Genomic DNA, 20,938 nt, shown 5'->3' on the forward strand with positions numbered 1-20,938 from the left:
TGCAATTGAGTAGGGTACAAAACAAAAATCCACTTTTGCAAATGTAAGTGCTTTTTTGGGGCACAATGGCACCATTGGCTACAACCCACTGTCATGATGAGTATGTCCCAATTCTAACTTAAACTATTGTGGGCAGGGGAGGAGTACAGAATATTGTGATGAATACTTTCCCATGGTACTTTCCCATGTTCCTAATGTATTCTGCAGAATCTGGAATGTAGTTTTTTCCTCCCCCCCCCAACAGATGTGAGCATTTTCGTACTATGTTCCAGTCCTATTGGAATGAAGACATGAAGGAGGTGATAGAAATTGACCAGTTTTCCTACCCGGTATATCGTGCTTTTCTGGAGTATCTCTACACAGACAGCGTTGATCTGCCACCTGAAGACGCGATAGGTAGCACTTGGGGACGGGGGCTAAATTGTGCAAAGAAATTGTGGAGAACTGACTTTGTTTCAAGAAAGGGAAGGGAAGAAGAAATAGACATGGAGACACATCCCCAGTGGCAGTTAAATGAGACAATTCAGCCAGTGCACCTTTGCCTGTCCTGCTTGCATTTTTGCCAGGGATGGGGTTTGGAAATAAGGTGTCTGCAACAGCTCTTGAGGCCTCTGTTGTCTTATGGACCCTGTCAGCCGACAGTGCTGGTCTGGGGTGAACTGAGCTGATGGAAGTAGAGCAGCTTGCTTCAAAAAAAATGGATCTGGGCTCTGAGCACTATTGTTTCAAATTGGTGCTAAAAATGAAAATTCATTTGGAGAGTTTTTACTTCAAAAAGAGCAGCTTGCAGTTATAGTATCATTAATTTGCTGTATTTATTTGCCAATACACGGGTGGTTCCTTCTAGGCCAATGGAAGCTAGTTTTAAGGGGTGGGGACCTTTAAAAAACTGGATTCTATCTTGAGGAAACAGAGCAGAGGGAGGAAATCTAGGTGCTAGAAATGAGCAGTGTTTTCCCCCGGCCGTACTCAGTGGTACACAGTGTGAGAGAAATTGGGGGGGGGGGTGATCATGCGGCACCCCCCCCTAGAAAAAAGCACTGGAAATGAGATTTTTTTTTCCTTGGCATGTTTCAAGAGAAGAAATCGTTTCTTGAGCTCATGTTTCCAGCAGCAATTCTCAAATTCAAAGGACAGTTGACACAAATGCAGTGGACTCAACCGGAGACGCTGTAATGTTGCTTGTATTCAATAATTGCTGTGGGAAATGTCCCTCTGAGGAAGGATCTCCCCCATCCTTGAGCATGGAATAACTCTTGTATTTCATCTTTACTGCCTGCTGATTCCCGCTCCCTTTTTCCTGGCGTTCCAATGCTGCTATCCCAGTTTTGTGGTTGGTTTCCTATCCAGTGGGGTGAGGATGATGTATTTACCTCTTACCATTATTTTATGATTCAGCTTCATATGTCCTATGCTGAGTGTACAGAGAAATGCTGCACTGGAGCTGTTAAGAACAGAAAAAATAACATTTTAATGTGGCATTTTGATTTTAGGGCTTCTGGATTTGGCCACATCATATTGCGAAAACAGACTGAAAAAACTCTGTCAGCATCTTATCAAAAGAGGGATCACTGTGGAGAACGCTTTCTCCTTGCTCTCTGCAGCTGTTCGCTACGATGCAGAGGTAAACTACTAGAGCCACCAGTGCGCAAAGTAACTCTTATTCTTTCCTTATGGACAAAATAAAACCAAAGGACTCTGTATTTCTACAATCAGAGAAATGTGATACTTAAGATGTACTTGGTGCAGAACTAAATTTTGGTGGAGAAATTAACATTTCTGTATGCAGAGATTTAATCTAGTTTATTGGCTGAGGCACAGTGTAGCAAGCATTCCTCCCAGCTCCTGCGATCCATTTTCTGGATATCTCACACAGAGCAACCATTGGGTGCTGTCACACTTCACTCTTGGGTGCTGCGGCAACTGTTTGTCAGCTGCTGAATTTCATGCAGCCAGTCAGTCGGGTGTTTTAATTAGCATTGCCCTATATGCCCATAGCTAGTTCAGGTGCCGAGTCTTGGTGATGCCTGTGCCGTGGAAGTGGGGCCTCAGAGGAACGAATGTGGGCCTGCTCAGTCTGTGTGGCAGGTGCCAACTGTTGATGGGCACTTTCAGGGTCCCTCTCTTCCATTTTTAGGATTCTCTGCCTTTAAACTAGGCAGCTCTTCCCATTGAGGACGGCAGCTGTACCAAGCCAGTCTGAGGGAAAAGCAGATTCCCCAGCAGTGCCATGTAGACCACCCTCAGGGAGATTCTCCTTCACATCCTCTGCTTGGAGGCCTTTTTGGCTTTGGTGTGGGCATGTGTTTGCTGGGCTATGATCTGGTGCAAACTAAACGGAGAGGGGGCAGGAACACAAGGCTTGCTGGAAGCAAGAGAGATAAGAATGGAAGAAAGGGGCCTATTTCAGTTGTTCAGAGCTGTTGGGTGGGAGTGAGGAAAAAGCAGGACCGAGCTTCAGATGAGGGTTCTCTAGCTGTCCATATTAGATGGTTAAGGGATGTGGAGCATTTCCTAAAAGAGAAATGCAGGGACTCTGCCTTCTGGAGAGCAGTGCCACATGTCCTGTTGGCCTTTCTCCTTCGTTCCACTTGCTGGGTGCAAAAGCTCAGAGGCTCTTAGTATATTTCCGGTAGGTTGGTTAGAAGCCCAGCCACAACTTGCATAACTCCTGTTATATTTCTGTCAATCAGATCAAATTACTTTATTTTAAATTTTACTGCTTCCCTTCACCCAAAGATTTCAGGGCAGTCTACAGCATAAAAATTCAAGAAACACAATATACACAATAAAAACAGGAACAAAAGGAACAAACCAATAACTCCCTCCCCCAACACATTTAAAACAAAACAAAACAACCCCCCCAACAGACATTAAAAGGTGTATAGAATGTTAATCAGCCCAAGACCTGGTTGAAGAGGAACATTTTCATCTGGCCCCAAAAGGTGCATAATGAAGGCACCAACTAAATCTCCCTGAGGGAAGTATTCCACAAACAGGGAGCACTGCCCAAAAGGCCTGTTCTCGTGTTGCCATATTCCAGACCTCTCGTGGAGGAGGCACATGAAGAAGGGCCTCCGAGGATGATCTCAGGGTCCAGGCCAATTCATAGGGGGAGAGGCAGGCCTTGAGGTATTGTGGTCCTGAGCTGTTTAAGGCTTTATAGATCAAAGGCAACATTTTGAATTGGGCCCAGAAACTAATTGGTGGCCAGTGCAGTCGGACCAAGATCAGTGTCATATGCTCAAACTGTTTTCTCCTGGTGAGCAACCTGGCTGCCAAATTTTGTATTTTAAATTAATTTTAATTACAATAATTCAATAGCCTCCAGAAGATCAAAAGAGACTACGAGGCTCTGGGCAGGAAATTTAAGCAATTAAATGCACGAATTGTCATCTCATCTGTCCTCCCAGTTGGCCCAGGGAGAGAGGGAAAAATAGTGGAAGTGAACAGCTGGCTTCGCAAACGGTTTGGATTCTTGATCACGGACTGCAGTTTCTTGAAGATGGACTTCTGGCAAGCGATGGGCTGCACCTCACAACAGTTGGGAGGAATGTTTTTGCCAAAAATCTCAGAAACCTCATCAGGAGGGCTTTAAACTGACTGTGGGGGAGGGAGACAGTGCTCCTGAAGGTAGGAGCCTATCAATTGATGAAGATGATCATCCAAATGTCATAGACCAAATGGAGCAAACAGCACACAGACCTATGTCCTCCAAACGGAGGACATAGATGATGCCTTCCTGGAACAGATGGCCAAGCATGCAAAAGGAAGGGAGATAGTAGTAATGGGGGACTTCAGTTACCCGGATATTTGTTGGATGTCAAACTCAGCCAAGAGCATAAGGTCGAACAGATTCCTCACTGGCCTTGCAGACAACTTCATTGTCCAGAAAGTGGGAGAAGCAACAAGAGGAACAGCCATTTTAGATCTGGTCCTAACCAATGTTGATGACCTGGTTAGTGGGGTAGAAGTGGAAGGATCATTAGGCGCGAGTGATCATGCTCTTCTGAAGTTTACTATTCAGCGGAAAGGAGCAGCCAAGCATACTAGGACTCAATTTCTTGACTTTAAGAAAGCCGACTTCATAAAACTTAGGGAAGTGCTGGGTGAGATCCCATGGACAGTAATACTAAAAGGAAAGGGAGTTCATGATGGCTGGGAGTTTGTTAAGAGGGAGATAGTAAAAGCACAACTTCAGGCAATACCAATGAGACGGAAACATGGAAGGTGCCTAAAGAAGCCAGGGTGGCTATCTAAAGAACTTTTAACTGAGTTAAGATTAAAAAAGGATGTGTACAAAAAATGGAAAAGGGGGGAAGCCACCAAAGAGGAATTCAAACAAATAGCCAGCACGTGTAGACACAAAGTCGGAAAAGCTAAAGCACAGAATGAACTCAGGCTTGCTAGAGAGGTTAAAAGCAACAAAAAGGGCTTTTATGGGTATGTTTGTCGCAAAAGGAAGAACAAAGAAACAGTGGGGTCACTCAGAGGAGAAGATGGTGAAATGCAAACAGGGGACACAGAAAGGGCTGAACTCCTCAATGCCTTCTTTGCCTCAGTCTTCTCCGATAAAGAAAACAATGTCCGACCTGAAGAATTTGGAGCAAATGATTCAGCAGAGGAAACACAGCCCAGAATAACTAAGGAGATAGTACAAGAATACTTGGCTAGTTTAGATGTATTCAAGTCTCCAGGGCCAGATGCACTGCATCCAAGAGTATTAAAAGAACTGGCAGATGTGATCTCAGAACCACTGGCAGTCATCTTTGAGAATTCCTGGAGAACAGGCGAAGTCCCGGCAGACTGGAGGAGGGCAAATGTTGTCCCTATTTTCAAAAAGGGGAAAAGAGAGGACCCAAATAATTACCGCCCAGTCAGTCTGACATCAATACCAGGGAAGATTCTGGAGCAGATCATTAAGCAAACAGTCTGTGAGCACCTAGAAAGGAATGCTGTGATCACCAATAGTCAGCATGGATTTCTGAAAAATAAGTCATGTCAGACTAACCTGATCTTGTTTTTTGACAGAATTACAAGCCTGGTAGATGAAGGGAACGCAGTGGATGTAGCCTACCTTGATTTCAGCAAGGCATTTGACAAGGTGCCCCATGATATTCTTGTAAAGAAGCTGGTAAAATGCGGTCTTGACTATGCTACCACTCAGTGGATTTGTAACTGGCTGACTGACCGAACCCAAAGGGTGCTCATCAATGGTTCCTCTTCATCCTGGAGAAGAGTGACTAGTGGGGTGCCACAGGGCTCTGTCTTGGGCCCGGTCTTATTCAACATCTTTATCAACGACTTGGATGATGGACTCAAGGGCATCCTGATCAAATTTGCAGATGACACCAAACTGGGAGGGGTGGCTAACACCCCAGAGGTGTCACACTTCAAAACGACCTTGACAGATTAGAGAACTGGGCCAAAACAAACAAGATGAATTTTAACAGGGAGAAATGTTGCACTTGGGCAAAAAAAATGAGAGGCACAAATACAAGATGGGTGACACCTGGCTTGAGAGCAGTACATGTGAAAAGGATCTAGGAGTCTTGGTTGACCACAAACTTGACATGAGCCAGCAGTGACGCGGCAGCTAAAAAAGCCAATGCAATTCTGGGCTGCATCAATAGGAGTATAGCATCTAGATCAAGGGAAGTAATAGTGCCACTGTATTCTGCTCTGGTCAGACCTCACCTGGAGTACTGTGTCCAGTTCTGGGCACCACAGTTCAAGAAGGACACTGACAAACTGGAACGTGTCCAGAGGAGGGCAACCAAAATGGTCAAAGGCCTGGAAACGATGCCTTATGAGGAACGGCTAAGGGAACTGGGCATGTTTAGCCTGGGGAAGAGGAGGTTAAGGGGTGATATGATAGCCATGTTCAAATATATAAAAGGATGTCACATAGAGGAGGGAGAAAGGTTGTTTTCTGCTGCTCCAGAGAAGCGGACACGGAGCAATGGTTCCAAACTACAAGAAAGAAGATTCCACCTAAACATTAGGAAGAACTTCCTGACAGTAAGAGCTGTTTGACAGTGGAATTTGCTGCCAAGGAGTGTGGTGGAGTCTCCTTCTTTGGAGGTCTTTAAGCAGAGGCTTGACAACCATATGTCAGGAGTGCTCTGATGGTGTTTCCTGCTTGGCAGGGGGTTGGACTCGATGGCCCTTGTGGTCTCTTCCAACTCTATACGATTCTATGAATAGTAGCCACATTAATACAGAAAAGGTCTGGCGTCCCGCCATTGCCCCAGGCAGGTCTCCAACTTATCTTATCCTCCAGTATTCCACTGCTAACAATCTGGCATCCCGCCAGAGCCATGGTAGATCTTCAAAGGCCATAGCCCTAATTGCGATTCAGTGGAAGATCAATGCTTTAAATCATATCAATACTCTCACGCAGTTCTATTTTTGTAGTAATCCATAAATATTATCTTATTCTTGTTAATTCATTTTGCTTTTTATCAATCCACTAGCACTCAAGGGGAGGTTTGCCAAATCAATAATGCAGCAAACATGATATATAAAGAAAGCGTAAAGGCTTGCTTCCCCCAACATACCAGTGTTTGCTACGTAGAAAATCATCTCTGCAGATCAAAATGTTGCCGCTCAGTGGCTGATTCATTTAGCAGATTATCTTGTCCAATTAGTCCAGTACATGCCTGTAAATTAGATCCAATTTATTTCAAATAAACCAAAGAACCTCTCCCCATAATGGCTGTATCAGGGGGTTACCAATAAGCGAATTGCTTTGCACTCAGCACCTCCTGCCTCCCGTCATCCATGGTGGACGAGAGCCAGGTATCAAACAATCTGCAAGTGGAGCTCGCCTCCCCCCTTGGGTGGTTTTTTTTTTTTTGCAAGGACGATTACCCTCATTTGTCCTTGTTTATGATCCGCTACCGATCTCAGCTAATGTGGGATCTCAGCTAATATGCAGGCCTTCATTTGACATGCCTGCCAAATTTTGCACCAGCTGAAGTTTCCAAACCATCTTCAGAGGCAGCCCTACATATAAAGCGTTGCAGTAATCGAACCTAGAGGTTACCAGAGTATAGACGACATAAGTGGGTCTCTCCCTGTCCAGATAGGGGCACTGCTGGGCCACCAGATGAAGCTGATGGAAGGCACTCTGTGCCACGGAGGCCTCAAGGATTCAGGAGGACCCCCAAGCTATGAACCTGCTCCTTCAGACAAAGTGTAACCCCCATCAAGAGCAGACCACTTCCCATCCATCTGTTCTACGGACCCCCCCCCCAACAGTGTCTCAAGTCTTATATGGCTGGAGCTGAGTTTGTTGGCTCTCATGCAGCACTTCCACTGCTTCACCTGCAGATGTAAAAGAGAAGCATATTGCTGACAATGATCTCCAAACCTCTGGATGACCCCACTCAGCTGTTTCATGTAGATGTTAAACATCATAGGGGATAAGCTCCTACACTGAAGGCTCCATGGGGTCAAAGATCCCTCCCCAAGCCTTGTGCTCACAGGGCTGTGGGGAGCCAGGATCTTATTGGCACATGAGGAGTTGTGTTGAAGTTCATAAATTTGGGAAACAAGTAATTACAGAAATCATTACAGTTAAAGGGGGAAATGTGATCCTAGACACTAAACTATGTATTTGGTCTGTTTTTGAGAAAGGTAATGTGAACACTTCTATGTGAACAGTTAATTGTGTATCTTCCAGTAGGCACTTGATTTGTCCTTGCTCTGGGCTGAAGAAGTGCGCCATGATGCACCAATGCACCCTAGATAACTGGTGCAAGAAAGTTATTCTTATTGCTGTCAGAGAGAAATTGACATGTAATGTTCAAGTCAGCAGAGGTCATTCTGATTCTTCTTATTTCATTTATTTCTTATTTGAGGGCTATTTATCAAATATATGGCACTGAGTTCACAAGGATAGCAAATCCCTTTGAAATACTTTATTTGGTGGTGCCTATAAGCAAGAACTTTTTATTTTTTCTATTTCTTTCATAGTACAAAAGTAAGGTAAAAAGGTAAAGGACCCCTGACAGTTAAGTTCAGTTGTGAACGACTCTGGGGTTGCGGCGCTCATCTCAATTTACTGGCCGAGGGAGCTGGCGTACAGCTTCCAGATCATGTGGCCAGCATGACTAAGTTGCTTCTGGTGAACCAGAGTAGCACATGGAAATGCTATTTACCTTCCTGCCGGAGCGGTACCTATTTATCTACTTGCACTTTGACGTGCTTTTGAACTGCTAGGTTGGCAGGAGCAGGGACCAAGCAATGGGAGCTCACCCCGTCACGGGGATTCGAACCACCGACTTTCTGATCGGCAAGCCCTAGGCTCTGTGGTTTAACCCACAGCGCCCCCTGCGTCCCTAGTACAAAAGTACCCATTTGTAATTCTATAATTGCATCCCTTTTACTCCTGATTTTTTATTTTTATTTTGATTTTATTATTAAAAGAAAAATTGTTAGGGATTGTTATGTAGACAAACTGGCACTGTCCATATACAGGAGTGAGGAAACAACTAGTTGTTGGTGGGGAGGAGAGGGGAGGGGAGGGTGGACTTCAAAAACAGCTGAAAACACTGAGCAGGCTCAGTAACCCCAGACAGAGGTATTTAAACCCATTTGAAGAGCAGAAGTTAGGCCCAATTATTTCAGTGGGCCTAATCTGAGTAAAACCTAGTTGAAAATCATGGGCTGTTGGAAAAAGGGGGGGGCATGGAGAGAGAATGGAATGGCGTCTCTCAGAAGAGGGCTATGCCGGCCACCTTGAGTAGAAACCACAATTCAACATTTTGTTGCAATCACTTGCATTCTCTGTATAACAGGGGATATTAATGCAACCTACCATTCTTTGAGATGTTTCTATATACCTGGGCCAGTTTATGAGAGTTTAACTATCTATGAGAGATTTTCTATGTAGTAAATCTTTCTGTGTGTTTAAATGGAACTACAAGTTTTAAAATTCTGTCAGTTTTGTAGACAAATCAGTCTTGCTTGAGGGAGCCAGTGTGGTGTAGTGGTTAAGAGCGATAGACTCGTAATCTGGTGAACCGGGTTTGCTTCCCCGCTCCTCCACCTGCAGCTGCTGGGTGACCTTGGGCCAGTCACACTTCTCTGAAGTCTCTCAGCTCAACTCACCTCACAGAGTGTTTGTTGTGGGGGAGGAAGGAAAGGAGATTGTGAGCCGCTTTGAGACTCATTCGGGTAGTGAAAGCAGGATATCCCTGATATTTGATATCAGGGATATCAAATCCAAACTCCTCCTCCTCTTCTTCTTCTTTATGAAACATACTGCTAATCTGAAGACTTGGATGTCCAGTATGTGCTGGGGGCTGTAAATGAATCCTAACCCCCAGATTCCTAGCTTTGGTTTTTAAGAGAGTACATTTCTAACATTTGTAGAACCTGATTTGAAGCAGTATCCTTGTTTTATGAGAAACACCTTTCAGTGTTTTTAGCAAACACAACGTTCATAACAATGAGTAATCTTTGGGGAAGCAAATCTAGGCCAGAGTGAAACACCCGTTATCTAGACTCTTGGTTTGACTTTAAGCCTTTTCTGCTGTGTTGTCCATAAAGCTAGATATGTGGGGGGAGGGGTTGTGCTGTGGTCTAAACTACTGAGGCTCTTGAATTTCCTGATCAGAAAGTCGGCGGTTCAAATCCCCGCAAGAGGGTGATCTCCCATTGCTCTGTCCCTGCTCCTGCCAACCTAGGAGTTCGAAAGCACACCAGCACAAGTAGATAAATAGGTACAGCTGCGGTGGGAAGGTAAACGGTGTTTCCATGTGTTCTGGTTTCCGTCACTGTGTCCCGTTGCACCAGAAGAGGTTTAGTCATGCTGGCCACATAACCCAGAAAGCTGTCTGCGGACAAATGCCGGCTCCCTTACCTGAAAGCGAGATGAGCGCTGCACCCCATAGTCACCTTTGACTGGACGGTTAAGTCCAGGGGTCCTTTACCTTTTTTACCATAAAGCAAGGTGATTAACTGATAAAACTGATCAAACATAGTTGGAATGGAGTTTTATACTTTTTGAGGTTTAGCAACAATCAGAAAATGTAGGAAGCAGTTTCACCTTAACTGTTGTTTCTTTTGAACCAAAGGAACCTAAACTTAAATCTAAATTTTCAAGTTCAGTTCTTGATTAATGGGAATGTTAGAAATTTAAACATTTAATTGACGTGAAGCTGAATAAAGTTTGACCAGTTTGACCTGGTTCCAAGTTGTATCCTCAAGTGCCACGATGCCCATGGCAGGGCTCCCCTCCCAGGATGTCTGCAGTCTCTTCAGGGCTTCCCCTGAAGGGGCGCCTCATTCTATCAGTGTGGGAATGGAGTCATTGACTCCTCTTCTTCCATGGGCAAGCCTCACGGAAACCACAGCAGTTGCAAATTAACAAAAGTGCACAGCGGTGCTTCACTGTTGCCTAAGTATGATTGTCACCCCCAACTGTAAGCTGAAGGGGCAGGACTCATTGAACTAGCCAGCAAAGCCCTGTGCAAGGGCTTCTGCCTGCACAAGGAAGCCTCCTGGGAATTGTGTGATGGTGGGGCTTTGGGGGAACCCTCATAAGGGGGCAAGTGGCAAAGCCTGCACAGGCAGAAGGATTGGAAGAGTGCAATGACTTCTGGTGCAGAATTATATTTAAACAATTCTAAATTGCAAGTGACCCAAGTTCAAAATTCATTCTTCCTTTATTAATTTGTAGGCTCAAGTATCAGACTGGGGAATGCAATCAGTATTTCATAGTTCTATTCACAGCATATGATGAGCTTGCTGTTCAGTTTGAACTATTAGCAAGTCTCTCTTCCTAAAACTTTCAGATGCATCAAAATACTCTTCTGATGCTTCAGCTGCAACTGGATAGGTTTTTAAAATGTTAACTGAAGTGCCCCCCATGCCCAACACAGTTAGTTCTGCCTTAAACAATACAGCTTCTCTTGGAGGTAAGGGGCATGGAGTGAGAGTTTCTTCATTTAGCCTGATACTTCAGAGGTAGAGACAATTGGGTATGGCACTGAGCAATAACACAGCTAAATATTTTCTTTGTGCCTTTTGTTTATGAATGTGGTTTTTGTGGTGAAAGATTTGTTCAGAAGTTTATATTTGCGGTGCAGACATGAGGGTGCCTGAAGCAGGTCAGACAAGGATGCCACATGAGCCTGAATTTTAATGTTCAAAGAAGAGTTGGTTAGAAATTCCTGCTAAAAATTCTGTAGCTTGAACTTCAACATCATTTTATATTTTGTTGGATGATGAATAACTTGGCTTCTGAGTTTGACTGGAGAAAAAGAATTGGGTTGAATTGTGATATGTAGGATGGGGAGATCCAAGAACTATGGGATGTTGCTGGTTTCTCTTCCTGACTAGTAGAGATTGTTACCTTGGTTATGGAATCTGCTGCTGCTGCTGTGAGTGTAGGGGAGGACCGCTCCCTTCTACAGGCCAATTGCCATTGGGCCTAATAATATATTTTTTTTATTACTATATTTTTTGTGTTTTTCTCTACCATTGTTAGCACAATAAACTACAGTATTTAAATAAATATTTTGGGATTATTTGCTTAGTTGTTGGATTCTAATAATATAATAATAATTTATTATTTATACCCCACCCATCTGGCTGCCACTCTAGGCGGCTCCCAGTAGAATATTAAAAACATGATAAAACATCAAAAACTTCCCTAAACAGGGCTGCTTTCCGATGTTTTCTAAAAGTCAGGTAGTTGTTTATTTCCTTGACAGCTGATGGGAGGGCGTTCCACAGAGCGGGCGTCACCACCGAGAAGGCCCTCTGACTGGTTCTGCATCTTAGGCCAGGGATGGGGAACTTGATGATCTCCAAATGTTACTGGATTTGCAGCTCCTAGCATAGCCACCAGTCAAGGATTATGCGATTAGTAGTCCAGCAACAATTGGAACCACCCCCATTTTAAGATGAAAAATACCTACTACATACAAACTCAGACTGAGGTATTAAACTTGCCTGTTTCTACCAAATGACGCAGGAGTTGCTATTTACTTAGTGGATAAAAACAATGACTTGGATCCAGACTTAGAATAAGACCTGTTGAAATCAATTGGATACGTCATTAATGTGCTTGATCTGTAAAATGTGACTGTTTCCTTGCAGAATTCTGAAGACTGGTCTTGTATTTTTATCCTGGAATAAAAATATATTTCAATACATGATTGTTCTATGTTGTTTTTGCTCTGTAATTTTCACTTTCTAATCTTATATTTGCATGAGCTATGTAAATGTAACATGGTAGTTAGAAAAGAACCCTATGTAACAGACTAAACTTTAAAATCTGCCTTTGCATACAAACACCAACTCCCTGGCCCACTTGTGTGTAAAGGAAACTTTCATTACACGTTAGCAAGTGAGAGAAGCGGGGGTGTCGTTTCTTGTATCTTGTGGCTGGAACAAAGAATTGTCATATGGCATGGTTAAAACTATTAATCAATTCTAAATACATAACTTTTTAATGCTGTCTTTATTTGAACATGGATGAGAGAAAATTTAGAAACTTTGAAGCTAATAAAAAGGCTTTTTGTTTTGTATCTAGGATTTAGAAGAATTCTGCTTTAAGTTTTGTGTCAATCACTTGACTGAAGTCACCCAGACTGCAGCTTTTTGGCAAATGGATGGTTCTCTGCTAAAGGAATTCATTGCTAAAGCCAGTAAATATGGAGCCTTTAAGAACTGAATGGATGTTGCAGCCATAGCTGGTGTGATTTCATGGCCATGCTGTATAAAAAACACTTGTCCAGCAGTTGTTTTTAAAGGAGTTCCAAATCAAAGAATGGAAGATTTGATTTTAAGTTGCTCTAGATAGCTGGATGCTTCTACAAAGTTTTGAACAACTTTGGAAAGAATAAGATGGAAGGAACTGAAGGAGGGTGAAGAGAAGACTATGATCGATCCTTCAGAAGTTGGGCTTGCTCAGTTGTTAATCTATATGGTGTAATTTAGTGATTTCAGGGTCTCTTACTGATTTTTGCTGGCACTAAAATGCTTCACCACCTGGAACTATGTAGCAGCAGTGTGAGAAGGAAGTATTTTTGCCTTTTTGTCTGTTCCATTTGCATGCACATGAAGGAAGCTTGCAGAACCTGCCAGTAACGAAGGACTTGTCTGTGAAACAATTATGTATTGAATCTGTTGAACTATGTCTCTTAAAAAGACTTGAAGAATCAGTTATATGGTGTCTCAAAATCTATTTGGAATTAAATTTTTGCCTCCACAGCTTTTTGACATATAAGCTGTGACAGGCAGCCTCGTTGTAAAGATTTAAAGTTGTTAAAAGCAGAATACTCTTGGAAAATATTTTGCATTTAAATTATGTATGAATTCTGTACAATTATTGTGTGTAAAATGTGTGTTCTAAATGTATCCCATTAAAATAATGCATAAAATTATTTTTAGCAGAGGGTGGTGCTTCTGAGTTCGAAAGGACATTAGAACATCTGTTCCTGCATTGCAGGGGATTGAAGATGACCTTTGGGGTTCCATCCAATTCTGCAGTTCTATACTGCTGTTTGTTCTGGTAGTCTTCACCAGAAAGGGGCAGGCAGTGTGTAGTAAACATTAGTAACTTCTGCAGTGTTGCTGAAAGGAAAAAAATGCATTAAATTGGATAAATCCTTGATAAATCAAAACTTTATAGGACTGTCTACCTTTCATTATTGAGGGTTATATACCCAAGGCTAATATCTAGATATTCTTCCTACCTCAAAGCTGGACTTTCTTGATGTAGAATAGTGGTGATGCTCAAAAAAACTTGATTGATGACAATACTACAGGTAGAAAATGTGTTAGGACTGTTGTGTCGTATGAAAATGTTGTTGACTTTCTTGGGGGTGGGGGGGAACAGGACTTAAGGGCACTTTTCAAAGCATATTCTTGTAGAAACAGAAAGGGACCAGAAAACCCCCCACTAACTTCTGCAAAGGAATTGTGCCCATACAGGCAAAGTTCTCATTGATTATTCCAGCATCCACAGTGAATGTGCAGCTGGCACAATGAAGATACAGCTTTTGGTGCATCTGCTAGGATTCAGGTACTGTCTCACAGAGCTCTCTCTCACACACAAAATGTACAGCAGCTTTAATGTCTGTATTAGCAGTGCAAATTCTGAAGTATAACTTCTAAAGACTAAATTATAAAAACCCACAACCCTACTGTTTGAAGCTGACCTATAAAAACGTATCTGGTATTTCTCCTCAGTGCTGCCCATCTGCAAGCTGCAGTTGATTCTTAGTGCCACCCCATCAACATATATTCACTAATGGGACAAAAACTGCAATGGAAAATCTGGTTAATCCCCTTCACAATTTGCATCAGAAACTTCAACCAACTACTTGCATCTTCAGTTTGTTAAAAGTTTCCACATTCACAATCTCAGTCCTGTGTATTTTGGCTGCTTGAATGTATACATCTGCCAGACAGATGGCTAGCGTCCTTATGTTTTGAAAGCACTTACATGGCGTGGTGGTGGGAGGGATGAGAGGACTAGATTTTGCCTTGTCCTATCTCTCTCCCCACCCCCCATCCCTTTGTGAAAGTCAGCAGACCAAGTTGCTGAAATGGGAAGCGTCCTGTAACTACCTTGACAGTAGTTGAAGGTAGAAAATACAAATTTAAATTGTTGTACTTTGTTAAAAAACCCACTTTTATTAAATGATTATTTACAATTCTGTAATCAAACAATTGCAAATATTCTTTACACACACACAACTACCTATGATTCTAAGAAACTGATTCTCTTAAACATTTTAACATTAAGCCCTCCTGAGGTGTCTGAAACATCTAATGTTTGGGTTCCTACTGCAAGGCCAGGGACATTTTACAGACAGGATCTATTCTGTAAAACTATAAGTACGAAGGTTCATGGTTTGACTTTCTCTTTGGAAAGTGAAACTATGGTGTTTAATTTCAGTACCAATTGTAGTCAAGTGTCTTGAAGATAGAAGACGTTTCCATTGATTTAAAAAGTATGTGTATTATAGCACCACAGTGCAATCCTTTAGGAAGGCTGACCTTGGGTTCTCCATCCCTTCACTGATGTCTCCTGGCCCTGCTGGCTGGAGCTGCCCTGGTTCTAGAGACTCAGTTGCAAAGAAGCTATGAAGAACACATGATAAACACATCCGATTCTCCCTGTACTGAAATAGATCAGAAAGACAGCCATGATCTTGGAGATGGCTATCAAGAGGACACAGGCTTTCCCTTGCCTTTCCAAATAATCACATAAATGAATAGGCAATAGACAAAAAGAGAATTTGACCGTCAAAACCAAAAGAAAAAAATGCCTTTGCTGGAACAAAAGTGTCTCACGGTCATGATTAGAGGAAAAAAACAGTTATAACAAATGTGCTATATAAGGACAAGCAGACTTATCTAACTGGAAAGTTGATTTTATGCAAGAACCAGATAGGAGAAATCATGATCAAGTGTTACAGAAATATGCAGGTTGTTCAGAGATACTATTAGATACACTAGCTGTGTCTTCTGGGGCAGGTAGTACTACTTCCTTCAAATCTTTCAGAAGCTCAATCTGAGTATCCAGTCTTTCCCGCGTGTGCAGTAGCTGCTGAATTTTTTCTTCAGTTCCTGTAGAATTTACAATTGATGCTTAGTATTAATGTAAAATGCAAAAGTTTGTTGTTTTCAAATGACTCCTTTGTTTCTCTAATATCTTCTCCATTGTGACTGTCCTTTCAATCAACTGATTTCATAAAGGCAATTTCAGTTACCTGAATACAAAAGCATAATTCTACAAAAAGGGTCAAAATATTAACCCCCTCCAAAACATTTTTTACAGGGAAATGTATATAACTATTATTCATGCCTGAAAAGGCACAAAAGGGGACTACGGATTGGTAGAGCAATGCAGCAGTTATGCCAGGCAGCCCCTTCTTACAGCAGGAAATATACGGTATAGTACTGATAACTCATTTCCTTCTCATTCCCACTCCTTAAAAATGAACAATGGAATATAGTCTACTTACTGAGTTCAGTAAGACTTAGTCCCAGAAATGCAGCCTAATAAGCAGAATAGGCAAGTGGTTTTCTTCGTAAGATCAAAGGAATAATCAGGCCAAACAGTCTGAATTATTTCAGCACCAAGTAACTGATCTATTCTACTTTGGCGCTGAGACATTTGTGCTTGGGTTTTAATGCCAAACCAGATTGCCAAGGCTCAAAAAGTAGTCATTGAGAGAAGTTCCAAATTTTGCTTCATGCATACATACCAGAGTGAGCTGTTGCAAGTATATTTTCAAAAAGGCCACAGTCAAAAAGTGACATTACTGTTTCTTCATATTCTGAGGGTAGAGACAAAACCATGCTGATACCTCTGCATGAACACAGATTTTAATATACAGTACACACAAGGATACAGGTGAAACTCGAAAAATTAGAATATCGTGGAAAAGTTCATTTATTTCAGTAATTCAACTTAAAAGGTGAAACTAATATATGAGATAGACTCATGTCAAGCCTTTATTTGTTATAATTGTTATAATTATGGCATACAGCTGATGAAAACCCCAAATCTCAGAAAATTAGAATATTAAATGAAATCAGCAAAACAAGGATTGCAAATAGAGCAATATTGGACCTCTGAGAAGTAGAAGCATGCATATGTACTCAGTACTTGGTTTGGGCCCCTTTTGCATCAATTACTGCGGTGTGGCATGGATGCTATCAGCCTGTGGCACTGCTGAGGTGTTATGGAAGACTTCTTCAATAGCAGCCTTCTGCTTTCTCGGTCTCATGTCTCTCATCTTTCTCTTAGCAATGCCCCATAGATTCTCTATGGGGTTCAGGTCAGGCGAGTTTGCTGGCCAATCAAGCACAGTAATCCCATGGGCACTGAACCAGGTTTCGGTACTTTTGGCAGTGTGGGCAGGTGCCAAGTCCTGCTGGAAAATGAAGTTAGCATCCCCATAAAGCTCATCTGCGGAAGCAAGCATGAAGTGCTCCAAAATCTCCTGGTAGACAGCTGCGTTGACCCTGGACTTGATGAAGCACAGTGGACCAACACTGTGGAAACTTTACACTGGACTTCAAGCATCTGGCATTGTGTGCCTCTCCATTCTTCCTCCAGACTCTGGGTCCTTGGTTTCCAAATGAGATGCAAAAGTTGCTCTCATCAGAAAAGAGGACTTGGGACCACTGTGCAACAGACCAGTTCTTTTTTTCTTTAGCCCAGGTAAGACGCTTCTGACGTTTCTTGTTCAGGAGCGGCTTGACAAGAGGAATACAATATTTGAAGCCCATCTCCAGGATCCGTCTGTGTGTGTGGGCTCTTGATGCACTAACTCCAGCCTCCACTCCTTGTGAAAGTCCCCAGCACGTTTGGATGGTCTTTTCCTGACAATCCTCTCCAGGCTGCAGTCATCCCTGCTGCTTGTGCACCTTTTTCTTTTTTTAAAATAATATTTATTACTTTTAAAGATTACAGAAAAGGAAAAGAAACAGAAAAAAGACAAAAGAGAAAAAACAAAGAAAGAAAAAAAACAATACAATATATAAACAATACAAAACACAACCTAAACACATTAACCTAAACTAAACAAAACCCTAACCCACCTTAACCCTAAACAAAACAAAACAATAACCATTTAAAAACATACATCACACCTTTTCCATACTCTATCTTTCATTCCCTTGTTTCCTCGACTTCCTCTCACCTCCCTTTTTGTATTCCACTTCTCTTAATTGTTTCAGCAAATCCTTTCCATCTTTCTCTATTTTCTGTCATATTGTAAATATATTGACATATTTTTTATCATTAAAACTAAAATACTTATATATGCTTAACTCCTTATAACATTTCTGCTAAGGCCATAAAATTTCTTTCCACCATTTTTCTATCATTCATTAATTTTACAGTATTTCTATATATAAACTTTAAATTCTCTAATCTTCCACCATCTCCTCTCCCTGGTTTCGTATTCTGCCAGTCCTTTCTGTCAATTCCATATAGTCCATCAACCTGGAGATCTTATGTCCGAGGCTCTTAACTCTTTTCCAGGTCCCTTCTGCAGGTCTTCTTCATATTCTTTAATGCCAAAGAGCAGATCTCGGGAAGACTCCAACCTAACAATGCTTTTATTCCTTCCAGGCAGGTCAGCCAAATTTCCATGGTTGAAGCTGAGATGTTTCATTACATGTTTCAAAGTTCCTCCAAATCCAAAGGCCCCCAGAACTCCAATCTCCTCCAGACCCAAGTACATGTCCCAAAAGTCAATTAATCCCTGCATAGAGGGATCTTTCCAACTTTCCTTCTTCCGTCCAAGCCGGGATCCAATCCTCAAAATCTGGCTTTTTCTAGATTCAATCATAGAAGGCCTCAACTTATAATCCTCAATTTGCTTCTGTAAGACTAAGGATCCCGCTTGTATTACTTTAGGCTCAACAACCACAGCTTTCTCTTTCTCCTCCACAATTTGTCCTGCCAAAGTAGATTCTTGTACCAAGTCCTGAATTATTTCTGTGTTGGTGCTCACTTTTTGACTCCAATTAGTCACTTTTTGATCCAAATTGTCAATTTTAAAAGACATGTCATTCGTCTTCTTATGAAGCTGTTCCAACGAGTAGCTTATCTTGCATAATGCCGTCACGACTTCTCCTGTCAACATTTTGAGTGGTCCAAGGTCAGTCTCTGGTTCTCACAATTACTTATCTTGCAGCTGGTGATTCCCCAGTTGCACTCCTGTGACAGTTTCAAAAACTCCCTCTAGAGGGAAACAGTCTCCACTTGTATCAATCCTTTCAGACACAATTCAAGCCATAAAAATAGTTTCAATTTCCAGTTACTTTTCCTCCTTTTTAAACGCAGAAGAGGACAATGGAAACAGTATCTTTCTCTTATTCAACTAGCTGTCAAAAATGTTTTGTTCGCAGTCAATGAACTCTCCCAAAACTTCACTCTTTCTGGCAGCCCTTTCCAGGTTCGGAGCAGTGGTAATTTGGTCTTTCACTCTCTCCTGCAGGCTCACTAAGTCCAAAATTTTCCCCCTCTTCTCCTGCTTCCAAGGGGGGCTTTGTAGTTTTAACCGATGAAAATTTAGTCCTTTGCCAAAAGCTTTCAAAGACTTTAGCTTATAACGTCTTTGCTTCAATCTATTTACAAAAGGGGAAGGCGGACTTCCTGTTTAAGACCTTCCCCATTTCAGTGACAAATTAAGGTATTTAATCCAATTTTCCGTTCTACTCACGGGTAGTTGTTTAAAATCCAATTGTCCACAGGAAAAAGTCAGCGCTCTCCGGCAACAGCAATGCGGCTTCACTCCGTGAAAGAAGCAGTCAATTCAAAGCACCGCGCCACTCACCCCACGTCGCTCCGGATCCCCGAAACCGGGTTTCCCCGCGAGTAGGGGAGGCGCAAAAGGTGCCAGCCGAATCCCAGGTTCACAAGCTTCTCCCGCTTGTGATTTCAATGGGTCTCCGCCTTCGCCGTGGCGGTCAGACCCTGCTTTTCACAGAGCAAGTTCCTCCCGATCGGAGGAGCTCTGCCATTGCCGGAGGCGCCAACCTGGAAGTCGCTTGTGCACCTTTTTCTTCCACACTTTCCCCTTCCGCATAACTTTCCATTAATGTGTTTTGATACAGCACTTTGGAAACATTCAACTTCTTCTGCAATTACCTTTTGATGCTTTCCCTCCTTATGGAGGGTCTCAATGATGGCTTTCTGCACAACTGTCAGGTCAGCAGCCTTCCCCATGATTGTGCTTCCTAATGAACCAAACTGAGAGTGGTGGGAGGAAAAAAAAACTGAGAGGTGGGAGGAAAAAATCCTTAAATAAGAGACACGGGGGAATGATTAATGGACTTCAATGTCTGTACACTAATGTGCAAAGCATGGGAAATAAACAAGATGAGCTTGAGCTCTTGGTACAGCAAACTAAATATGACATAATAGGCATCACAGAAACCTGGTGGGATAAGTCCCACGATTGGAATGTAATAATGGAGGGATACAATCTATTTCAGAGAAACAGACCAGACAAGAAAGGAGGAGGAGTGGCGTTATATGTCAGGGATGTGTATACCTGTGAAGAGATCCAAGATTTAGAACCTCAAAGCCAAAGTGAGAGCATTTGGGTCAAAATTAAGGGAGAGAAGAATAACAGTGACCTCATTGTGGGAGTTTACTATAGATCCCCAAGCCAAACGGAGGACATAGATGATGCCTTCCTGGAACAGATGGCCAAGCATGCAAAAGGAAGGGAGATAGTAGTAATGGGGGACTTCAATTACCCGGATATTTGTTGGATGTCAAACTCAGCCAAGAGCATAAGGTCAAACAGATTCCTCACTGGCCTTGCAGACAACTTCATTGTCCAGAAAGTGGGAGAAGCAACAAGAGGAACAGCCATTTTAGATCTGGTCCTAACCAATGTTGATGACCTGGTTAGTGGGGTAGAAGTGGAAGGATCATTAGGCGCGAGTGATCATGCTCTTCTGAAGTTTACTATACAGCGGAAAGGAGCAGCCAAGCATACTAGGACTCAATTTCTTGACTTTAAGAAAGCCGACTTCATAAAACTTAGGGAAGTGCTGGGTGAGATCCCATGGACAGTAATACTAAAAGGAAAGGGAGTTCATGATGGCTGGGAGTTTGTTAAGAGGGAGATAGTAAAAGCACAACTTCAGGCAATACCAATGAGACGGAAACATGGAAGGTGCCTAAAGAAGCCAGGGTGGCTATCTAAAGAACTTTTAACTGAGTTAAGATTAAACAAGGATGTGTACAAAAAATGGAAAAGGGGGGAAACCACCAAAGAGGAATTCAAACAAATAGCCAGCACGTGTAGACACAAAGTCAGAAAAGCTAAAGCACAGAATGAACTCAGGCTTGCTAGAGAGGTTAAAAGCAACAAAAAGGGCTTTTATGGGTATGTTTATCGCAAAAGGAAGAACAAAGAAACAGTGGGGTCACTCA

At 42.4% G+C, this 20,938-nt stretch overlaps 2 protein-coding genes across 9 annotated transcripts in view; one reads left to right on the plus strand and one right to left on the minus strand.

Moving 5' to 3' along the window:
• Nucleotides 1-13,403, plus strand: part of RCBTB1 (RCC1 and BTB domain containing protein 1) — a 45,105-nt gene extending 31,702 nt beyond the window's left edge. For 3 of the 6 annotated variants that reach the window (XM_083606565.1, XM_083606566.1, XM_083606567.1), the window contains exons 10-12: nucleotides 245-396; nucleotides 1,494-1,624; nucleotides 12,551-13,403. In XM_083606565.1, the coding sequence (XP_083462691.1) occupies nucleotides 245-396; nucleotides 1,494-1,624; nucleotides 12,551-12,691 (424 nt within the window). In that variant the 3' untranslated portion in view covers nucleotides 12,692-13,403. The remainder of the gene's footprint in view (nucleotides 1-244; nucleotides 397-1,493; nucleotides 1,625-12,550) is intronic. The other 3 variants (XM_083606568.1, XM_083606569.1, XM_083606570.1) reach the window with 1 other exon arrangement.
• Nucleotides 13,404-14,638: 1,235 nt separating this feature from the next.
• The window catches only part of PHF11 (PHD finger protein 11), a 29,068-nt gene continuing 22,768 nt past the window's right edge, over nucleotides 14,639-20,938 (minus strand). For all 3 annotated transcript variants that reach the window (XM_083606691.1, XM_083606692.1, XM_083606693.1), the window contains 2 exons: nucleotides 16,239-16,310; nucleotides 14,639-15,597 (listed from right to left, as the gene is read on the minus strand). In XM_083606691.1, coding sequence (XP_083462817.1) covers nucleotides 15,434-15,597; nucleotides 16,239-16,310 — 236 coding nt within the window. In that variant the 3' untranslated portion in view covers nucleotides 14,639-15,433. The remainder of the gene's footprint in view (nucleotides 15,598-16,238; nucleotides 16,311-20,938) is intronic.

The sequence above is a fragment of the Podarcis filfolensis genome, assembly GCF_964270895.1.
Source record: "Podarcis filfolensis genome assembly, chromosome: 3".
In the NCBI taxonomy this organism is placed as follows: Eukaryota; Metazoa; Chordata; class Lepidosauria; order Squamata; family Lacertidae; genus Podarcis; species Podarcis filfolensis.